Source organism: Bos taurus, chromosome Y, assembly GCF_002263795.3.
Source record: "Bos taurus isolate L1 Dominette 01449 registration number 42190680 breed Hereford chromosome Y, ARS-UCD2.0, whole genome shotgun sequence".
Taxonomy (NCBI): domain Eukaryota; kingdom Metazoa; phylum Chordata; class Mammalia; order Artiodactyla; family Bovidae; genus Bos; species Bos taurus.
Window position 1 is genome coordinate 36,665,284 of NC_082638.1, and position 10,655 is coordinate 36,675,938.

At 45.0% G+C, this 10,655-nt stretch overlaps 1 protein-coding gene across 1 annotated transcript; it reads right to left on the minus strand.

Moving 5' to 3' along the window:
* Positions 1–8,161: 8,161 nt before the first annotated feature.
* Positions 8,162–10,283, minus strand: LOC132344693 (testis-specific Y-encoded protein 1-like; the record flags this gene model as incomplete). The annotated part of the gene is made up of 6 exons (XM_059884335.1): positions 8,162–8,239; positions 8,356–8,501; positions 8,597–8,710; positions 8,894–8,969; positions 9,743–10,137; positions 10,220–10,283. Coding segments are annotated over 6 exons (873 nt in total), but the record flags the coding sequence as incomplete, so codon positions are not given.
* Between the last annotated feature and the right edge of the window lie 372 nt (positions 10,284–10,655).

The following is a 10,655-nucleotide window of genomic DNA, read 5'->3' on the forward strand; positions in this document are numbered from 1 at the left end:
GCAGTTGGAGAAGCAGAGATAGTTAATAGAATGAGGCCTGGTGCCTGTGGACCTCCTGTTGAGTGATCAAAAGGGGAATTTGATTCATTCCATCTCCTTTCCCATTTGGCTGGCCTTTAGTCAAAGTGAAGTAGCCCTATCCGTCTCCATCACAATAGTAAAGCAAGTTAAGATTCCCAAAGAAAAAAGCCTTGACATCCAGTTTGATTTGTACTGGACCCATAGGTTTAACTGAAAAGGATCAAACACAGGGAATCTTTTCAGTTTATGAATTGAGCTAAGTTTAGTTCTCTTTCCCTTAAGCTACAAAGGAGTTGTCCGAGAAGAGTAAATGTAGTGGATACAAAGGGTCCAGGGTGATTAAACCCTCTATAGAACTTTTCCTTACCTTTTCCAGTTACATGTGTCTTACCCTAGTTTAACGTGACAATTTCACTTTTGTATCTTATCTTGCCTTGGGCAGGAATGTATTAAAGTTAACAGCTAATTCTTTGTTTAATTTCCCATTTTATCAAACTAATACTGGGTTTCCATCTTACTTGACACAGTCTGATGTGCAGGAATTTTCTCATTTATTTCAGTAATTATCAGGTCATAGAGTTATCATCCTTCCTCTACTGTATCCAACTACCTAGTCTGTGATTATACTTGTGGAAACCTTTTTTTGTGTGATCTCCAAGGGCTCTTTCACAGACCTGTGGTGTACCCTCTAAGTATTGGTTCCTGAACATCAGCACACTTGGCTTCCTCTGTGGGTTCCTGGAGTTGAGTCTCCTCCTCGAGTTGAATACCATACCTTCTCCACTTTTGGCACAGGTACCTAGCAATCTCTGTGCACCATTCAAGGAACCTGGGATCCTGGCTGTATATCTATGCCAGGAGAAATCTCTCCTTTTCCTCTTCCTTTCTCCTCCTCTTTGTCTCTCCCCACTCTTTCTGCCCCTCCCCACAATTCATTTAAATCCTCTAAGCTTTCACAAAATGCTAGAAAGTGATCATCACCAAGGGGTTACCATCCCTCTCAGAACAAAAGAGAAAGGACTACAGATGACTAAGCTGTAGTGAGTCTCTTGTCTCCATTTTAGGTAATTTCCTGAGTGTAAATTCAAATACAAGTAAATTGTATTTATTTACTCAATGCTTGATTGATTGGTTTACACTTTGAATATTTTACCAGGCCTTTCCAGTTAGTTCGCTTGGGCCAAAGCACTTTGCTAAGTGTCAGCTTAAACTTCTTTTAGTTGTATAACGAGTGTGTGTGTGTGTGTGTGTGTGTGTGTTTGTCTTCTGGTCTCAGGTGAAAACTCTATGTATAAATGTGCAGACTATTGCATTCTTATCTCCTTTATTCTATTTCTATAGTAAATATGAAATGTTTTATTTATATGTTTTTATTGTTGCTTAGGATTATCAATACTGTTACTGTTGTTTGCTCTGTAGTATGCTCCTAAAGAGTACAAGTTGTATTTATTGCCAAATGAAAAGTTTCCAGTGATATGGTCCCTGACTACTTCCTCTCTTCCATTCTCTGTCATTCTACTCTACTATTTTCCCCACTGCTGCCCTGTTTTTGACAACACTGGCCTTGCTTTCCCTAAGCAAATTCAATTTCTTCCCAATCCAAAGACTTTGCAAATGCTCTTCTTCTGGGAATGCTCTTCCCAGAAGAAGAACATTGCTACATCCCTTGTTTGAGCTTCCCCAATGCTGTTCAAACCACACAATGAAATCCTCACACCTCTCCTTTTCCTTCTCCTCCTTAAAGACACTTTAAGTCTCTACACTCGTCTTCCCTGTCCAGCCTAAAGTTCCTAGATTTTCACACACACACACACACACAGAACCTGAAAAGAGATAATAACATCAGGGCTTTGCTTCGTAAAATTAACTTGAGTAAGTTTCTGTGCCTGCAGAACAAAGACAGTTAATACTGAGTTGAGTTCTTTCAGGAGCTTCCTCTCTTTTTCTTTTGATATCTCTATATTTTTTTCAGGCAACGGCACTTTGTTTTTTTTTACAAATGTATTGAATATCTGTCAAGATGACTATTTTGTTATTGCTTTTGGTGAATTTCCTTGTCTACTTTGCTTGTTCTTTCAGGTAAAATTTATTGTTTTATTAATGTTGCCAAAACATTGTCAGTAAAATTACTATTTATAAAAATAAAATGTTTTTTAAAAAATTATTTCTGTTGTCCATCTTTTTACAAATAACATAGCATTTTTTTTGTTTGTTTCTTTTCTTTAAACAATCTTATTGTGGTGTCCAGAAATTCTAAACAGTGATGTGTAAATGGGTTTTCTGGTTCTTAGTACCATCAAAGGCAATGAGGATATGGCTTAATAAATTTCTGTTTCTGTTTTTAGATTTTAAAGAGAATTATTTCATTGGATATTTACAACATCTGTTGAGACATTTACTTTTCTTTCTTTCTCCCTTACTTTCCTTTTCTTCCTTTCTTCCCATGCCTGTCTTCCTCTTTCTTTCCTTCCCTTTCTTTTCCCAGTTTTGGCTTGACTTGACCTTTCCTGAAACAAAAGTAATTCCACTCAGTGTTGAATATTACCATCTCAAAATCCCATTCCATGTGTCATTCATTTCTAGTATTGGAATTAACCTCCTCTTCCCCTTATTAGATTGGCTACAGTTGTATCAATGTTTCTGATTTTTTTTTTTTCGAAGAAGCAGCTCTTGTTTTATTATCCCAACAAGTTTTATTTTTGTTGTTTTCTATTTTTGTTTCAATTCATATATACCTTCTACTTTCTTTAGGATTTTTTCTTTATAATCATACATTGTAAAAGCTTTCTTTACAAATTTTATGGAAATATATTTGATTTACAATGTTGTGTTTCAGATGTATATCAGAGTGATTTAGTTATGCATATACATGCCTATTTTTTAGGTTATTTTTCATTATAGGTTATTACATGAGATTATTTCCTTTCTTTCTTTCTTTTTTCTTTTTTTTTTACTAGATGGTTTAGGGCTTGACCTATCTTTACTTAAATAACCTATTTTGTCTGAATCCCAAATGGTTTTATGTATACATTTTTTAAATTAAAATCTCATGCTCTATGATTTTTTGGCACATTAATTCCAAAGATTTCACTACTTGCAGGTGAATGTTTTAATTTATAGTTTACTGAGAATTAAGTTTTCCTTGGAGCTCTGAGGGTATGTGTGTATATACACTGGCATGTCTATATACACATCCTTTTCAGATTACTACATTTTTTAAAGATATATAAATATATTTTAAAAGATATTTTCTGTTTGTATGGTAAAAACATGAAATGTTTTAATTCTAGAAATTTGTTCCCCTAAGGAATATAGTATAAAAAGTAAAGGTATAGAACTATTCCTTTGAGAATAATCCCTACTAACAGAACCTGGAAATGTTAAACAAATGATTCATAACACTTCCTAAAGGTGGTAAGAAAAATGTTATTCAAGGTAAGAGTACTACAGCGGGGGTCTTATAATACGGGAGAGAGAGTGAGCTTAAGTCTGACTCCAGCAGGGACACAGCTGGGATTTATAGCTAAGGAACAGGGTGGGTCCATGTGATAGCAAAGAGAGACTGGGAGACTGAAAAGCAATGAACAACAACAGAGTGGGTGTCAGTGGATGGAAACTTATTAAGATGACCATAAGGGTGCTGGTGGATTCTGGCTCAACTGAGACGATCATTGCTGAGGCTAGGCAAGACTGATAAGATATTGAGGTGAGTGATAAAGAATTTGATCTGATCTGAGGGTGGTCAGATCAAGGGTGAAGTATGTTTTCTAAACTGAAGTAGCAGAATCTAGCTTAGATTGGACTAAATGGACAGGCGCCCCGGTATAAAGATATGAGACAAAGTTGGCAGTGCATTAACGAACTACTGCTGCATAACAAATTATCCCAAAGCAACAGCTTAAAACAATATTATCTCATACTGCTGCTGAAAGTTGGGAATCCAGGAGTAATTCAGTTGAGGGTTCTGGCTCAGGGTTTCATGAGATTGTCGTCATCTGAAGCCTTGACATGGGCTGGTGGATTTCCTTCCAAGATGGCTTACTCACATAGCTGTTGAAACCAGTTTCCTTGCTGGCTGTTGGGAGAAAGCCTCAGTTCTTTCCCATGGGCCTCTCTACTGGGCTACCTGAGTGTTCTCAAGATACGACTAAGCTGGCTTCCAGAGTGAGTGATCCAAGAGGATGAGCAAGGAGGCTGCAGTGCCTTTTGTGACTTAAAGAGTCATAGTCAGACACTTCATTTTCATTTCTACAATATTCTAACATTAGAAGTGAGCCACTAAGTCCAGCCTACATGTAAAGGGGAGTATAAGGACCACCCTTGAAGGAAAGGATTTGTGGACATACTTTAAAACCACATGGTACACCCATGGCCACAAATTGTTTACATACTTGTATGTCCAAAATGCATTTTCCTGCAAATGCTTTCAAATAATTTATCCATTATAGCATTAACTTGAAGTTCAGGACCTTGTCATCGAAGTCAAGTCCAGATATGGACCGCGACCTGATGGACTGCCGCACACCAGGGTTTCCTGTCCACCATCAACTCCAGAGGCATGCTCAAACTCAAGTCCATTGAGCTGGTGATGCCATCCAACCATCTCATCCTCTGCTGTCCCCTTCCCCGGCCTTCAATCTTTCCCGCATCAGGGTCTTTTCTAATGCGTCAGTTCTTAGAATCAGGTTGCCAAAGTATTGGAGCTGCAGCTTCAGCATCAGTCCTTCCAATGAATATTCAGGACTGCTTTACTTTAGGATTGACTATTTTGATCTCCTTGCTGTCCAGGAGACTCTCAAGTCATCTCCAACACATCAGTTCAAATTATACACGTGTAGTTCCTCTAGACCTGATGATTTGTGAACAAAAGAGATGAGTTAATCTGCTCACTTTCACAGCCAACATACAGTGCTGGGTCAGGCATAGATAACCTTCATGGGCACTCCTGTTCCAGAAAGAGGAGGGGAGATGGGAGTCAACAGTAGCAGTTCTGAAATCCCACGGGTTCTTGTTGGCAGTCCTTTGATTAGGATTTAAGGCCTGGAAACTTCCTAGGCTTCAGTCTCTGAATTTTTAATTCTGCCCTCTGACATGATTCCATTGCAGGAAAGGTGGGTAGTATATGGTTACAGTGAAACAGTCTCCCTAGCCTGCTTCCTGCTTGTCAAAGGTAGAAGTTCAGAGGTCTCTTATTTTGTACTATTGCTGGTCCTTTCAGTCCAAGCTGAACTTAAATATGTTATCTTAAAAACTTGGTGTGTCTCCTGATAATCTTACTGGTTTTCATGATAAAGCACTCCACTCCAAAGCCACCATCACACATGTCTTCATAATAAGGCCTACTCTGTCTCGGTTTTCTGCTGAGATAGCTGAGGGATAACACCCTGAAACTTGGTACAAGTCTTATTGTGTGACTGAAATGTCTCTGAGTGACACCCCTGAACTCTTTGGAAGGCATTGGCCTGCCTAAATAATGCCATGAAGCATCCCCTTCCAGCTTTCTGAGGCTTAACAAAGAATTTTACACTCACTCATCTTTAGACCACGTTTATTAAAAATAAATAAATAAATAAGAATTGATGTATAGGTGTTATAAAATGTTATATTTAGACCACCTTATCTCAATGCCCTGGATAGAACCTTGTTTGAGAGCCATTAATTTTAGCATCCTCTGTCATGTTAAAAGACTGGAAAATTTCCAATTCAGCAAGTTCTGTCTTATTTTTTAATATTTTCTCTTAAATATATTTTTTTTAATTTCCCTTTATATTTTACTATAGGCAGCAAGAAGAAACCAGGAAGCACTTTTGGCTGTTTGGCTGGAAATCTCCTTAGCTAGATATCTCAATTAATTAAGTACGGTTTCTCCTTCCTGGTACATTTCTACTTTTCATAAACTGCAGATATAGTGGACTTTTCTCTGCACATTCCCCAGGCTCTTTTTTCCTGCCTCTACTTTCTGCCAGACATCCTGGGTGCACCCCTGTGATCCCACTTAGAACGTGTTTGCTCAGTGAGATAACGGGGATCGAATCCCTGGCTTCAGTGCTTCTGCTGGCCAGAGCATATGTACCTTTCTCTAACACCTTCATGTTTTTGCTATCCAACTTCCATCACCTGGCTAGGTCAATTCCGGAAGCTCATTCTCACAAGCACACTGGCAGGGACTTCTATGCCCATGTGTGCACACACATGTGCGTGTACACAGTAACATCCCTGAGAGGAAACGCACACGTGCAAAACTACAAGCTTTCTTCTCTAGGAATATGAATTTTGGTAAGTACCTTTGTGCTCACAAACAAAAAGTAACTTTCTTTTCCTGGTTGTTTCCTTTCACTTGTTAATTAATCATGTCACCTTGCACTTCTAACTCTGTGCTGCTACTGCTGCTAAGTCACTTCAGTCAAGTCTGAGTCTGTGTGACCCCATAGACAGCAGCCCACCAGGCTCCCCCGTCCTGGGATTCTCCAGGCAAGAACACTGGAGTGGGTTGCCATTTCCTTCTCCAACGCATGAAAGTGAAAAGTGAGAGGGAAGTCGCTTAGTCATGTCCGACTCTTTGTGACCCCATGGACTGCAGCATACCAGGCTCCTCTGTCCATGGGAATTGCCAGGCAAGAGTACTGGAGTAGGGTGCCATTGCCTTCTCCATCTAACTTTGTGACTTATCCTCAAAGGTTACAAAATCTTGGCATTTGCCAGTGACACGGACCGACCTGCAGAGCAGCAAGCAGGGTTGGAAGCACTTGCCATGAACAGCTGTATGACATGCGCCTGCGTTCTGCATTCTCCCATCACCTTGGACAGCTTCACAGTACCAGTCACATTGGCCTGATCCATGTGGGGACAGAAAACAAGGACCTTTGGGCTCAGCTGACTTGGAGAACCTCTCTCTCGGTGTGCACCTATCTAGGTCATTCCTTGTCAATGTTGTGCCCCTCTTGCTAGCCTACCACCCTTTATGGACAACAACATTCTGAGTGAGGCCTTCTGTTCTTCCTATCTGTGTAGCTTTATGTGTGCACCTGTCTACATGTGCCCCCAAGGGCTATCTCCATGTAGCAGGAAAAGGCCAAAGAGACGCCTGAGCCTCCAAGAGCCCCAAGAGACTGTGATAGGCCTGGGTCTTATCCAATGTTGTGAGAAAGGTGCACATGGATACAGGGTCTCTTCAGGTACAAAGATTGGAACCTGAGGCCATAAAGGTAAGGTGGCATTCCTACACGTCCTCCCTTCTGTTTAACACTACCCATGCACATGGAGTCCCCAAACAGATGATGCCCTGCAAAACCTTCCCTTTGTGGGCCCACAGCTCATGCCTCCCTTGGGCGGAAAGCAGCTTTTCTATCTCAAAGGCACCAAGACGGCTTGAACCACCAAGGCCACAGTGATTTGCTAGATGTCAAGACTCTCTTCCAGTTGCTCTCATTAGGCCCAGGTAGGACTCCCTACAGTCACACATCTCTGCTTGCCTACACAGCCCACATGCCAAGGAAGCCAGCCTCCATTTGGGCCCAGGAGCATCCAAGACGGTCACCTGGAACGCAGCTTCCCTCTGAGCATCACCTGGTTTCAGGTCCCCTATGACAAAATCGGAGATTTTGCTTCAGCGAGACTGCTCGAATTCTCTCAGATGCAGACGCACACTTTTGCCCCTCAGGCCCCCAAAGCCAGTGGCAAGACCCCAGAGGAAAGAAGAACTTCACGTCAGGACTATCAGCACCCACCATGGCGTATCTTTGGCAGGACTTCTATTGCCTAGACCCTGGACCCTGAAAACCAGCAGGCCCCAAACTGCCCCCAGGGGCTTCCCTGTCTCCCACTCTCCTGAGGTCCTTTGGGACATGCAATTACTCCTTGCTCACTCCATTCCCTCCCTCACAGGCTCATCCGGGCACAGGGCCAAACACGTACAACCACCTGTGCTTTCCTCGCCTTTCTGCACTGCCAGGGAGGCAGGCTGGAAGTGCCTGGAGGCATGCCACACTCAAATCCTGTCTCTCCTAGGATGCCTGTGGTTTTGCATCCTAGGAGAGATGCATCCCAAATGCATCCCCATTTGGGAAAGGATAGTGTCCCAGCTACGATAAGGCTGTCCCTCAGGGCCTATCTCCTGACCGCCTCACCACATGTGTTTCTGTCAGTTATCTCTGATGGAAGAATCATCCTCCCCGAGGTAGTACTTCAGGGGATTGTCCCACATGTCATTGCTGATGAGCTGCTGGCAACATGAGCAAGGTCAACCCAGGGCTGACCAGGCCCTGAACCCTCCCATGAGCAGCCAAGAACTCCAACATTAATCATCACCTGTGTGCAGGCCCAAAGCAACCCCACATCAGCAATCGTGTTCAATTCTGGGCCATTGTGGCCTGACAGCCAGTTGAGAAAATTAAGGCTCCTGGTGTCCAGACTGTGGCTGGGGGATGCCCATTCAAAGTCCCAGAACCAGTGGACTGGAGTGGAATGACATGCCCTGTTCCCTGCAGAAAGACAGGGGCGACTGGGTTGGACTCCACAGGTGGATCATCTACATGCTTGCACACCCACACTCATCACCCTGGGAGCCACGTGTTACCAGTGATGTCAAGGTAATACTCCTTAATGATCATGGTGTTCAAGAAGTAGGGGTTGTCCTGAAAGGAAAAGATCAGCTTGCAGTGGGACTGCAGATGGCTCCGCACCTGCACCTGCCAGGATAGGGAGGAGGGAAAAGGTGCAAACTTCTAGGGGCCTCAGCTTGCCTCCCAGGCAGGCATTAACAGCATCCATGACTCCTCTCCAAAGTCTCACAGTGCAGGAACATGGCTAACAGGATCTTCCCACTCCCTGCCAGGTCCCATACCCATCCTTCCTCAGTCTTCCTCACTGATCTTCAAGTCGATCATGTAGTCGAGAAAGTCTTGATCTTGGTCGCTGATCATGACGGAAACTTGAGGGTGGCTCATAATCTGCTTTAGGTCAAGGAGCCATTCAGGGAGCTACATGCCAGGCCAAGAAGAGCCAGGAGCATCAGTCCTAGTCTGGGGTGGAACAAAGATATTGGAAAAGGCATCTGCAAGGAGCTGGGCACTGCCTGTTACCTGGCCACCCCTGATGTCATCAGGCTTTGCCATACCATCAGACACGCTCATGGCTCTGGGCCCCTTGTGGTGGTGTGCGTCTGAGGTGGTCTGCATTCTCCGAGCAGGGACTGGTTTCTGACAGCTACTGTTCTCCTCCAGACCTGTGTATGCTTGGTAGTGGCATGTCACTGCTTACATGGTCAGATTTGCAGTCCTGTGACAATCCGTGTTTGAAAGCAAAGGGGTTGTGTGTGTGTGTGTGTGTGTGTGTACGTGTGTGTGTGTTGTGTGTGTATGTGAATGACTCACATGTCTCAGCTATATGCCAGGATCACCCGCATTTACAGCAATAGCTGTGCAGATGCTGCTCTTGTGTACCATCTCTGGTCATTCCTGACTTGGAGGCCTCAGGTGCTGCTCCTCCTCAGATGCAGGCCTGAAGGAGACACTCAAAGGCATGGCTGCAACACGTACATCTGTAGCCCTGCCCAGACCGTACTCTGCTGGGCCTTTGGAGCTTGCCAATTGCCCAGGACCACATTTTCTTCAGGGGCCTCCAGCAGCCTTCCTGTGCCCTCGCCCCCTCCCCCTCCTCCTGCTCCTGCCCCTTCTCCTTCTCCTCATGAGCAGTGGACCCAAAGGAGCAGCGGAAAGGATACAGTTTTGGCCCAGAAGCCAGGGATGCCCTGGATGATGGCACTCCCCCAAGCCAAGTGATGCTTCCTCCTCTGATGGTAGGCCCTGTGGTTTTGCTCACACTCAGAGCTCAGTTCCACCTGCAGGGCGGCCAGTGCCTTCAGGACATCTAGCGCCTGGTGCTCACTCGGACCTCCCGGCCTGTCCTGGCCCTGCTCCTCCACCGTCTTCTCCTCCAGCTCCTGGGAGGACCACTGTTTCTGCTCCTCATCTGCCACAACCTCCACCTCTTCCATGATGTCTTCTGCAAGCAGCCGGAACTCCCGCCGGATCCCTGCCACGTCTCCGTCCACCAGGGTCTCGCTGTCTTGCACTGCCTCCACCCTAAAGAGGATGGCCTCTTCACTTGGCGTGACAACTGGTGGTTGCAAGGTTCCAGCTGCGCACAGCATCAGGATGGCAGGTCGCGGGATGAGGGGTGGGGGCTTCTCCCTGAGTACTGGGGCTCACAGCTAAGGGTCCCGGGACGCTCCCGCCTTCCTTTGATCGCCTCTCACGCTCCTCTTGGCCCAAGCTGGGGCAGATGTGAAGGGACACGATATAACAGCACAGAGAATGGTGCATAATGGTGGCCCAGGCTGCAATGAACCTGTGGGACCCACTAGCTCTTTGGGGGCGGGGAGTGAGGGGGATGGTCGGGAGGTGGGGAGTGGTGTGTTGGGGGTGGCGTGAGGCCAAGGAAAGGGGTGCCGGAGAGCCCAGGCCAGGGTGAACGGGCCCTGGGACATCAGCGGAAAACAGGCAGGAGCCTAGGCTGTGAGCCAAGCACAGGCTCCTTGCCCAAATCTAGACCAAGGGCGGAGAGGGTAGTGGGCGGCACCCTTATGGACATGCCCCTAGACCGGAGGGCATCTTCTGCGGTTCCTGTGCTCCAGT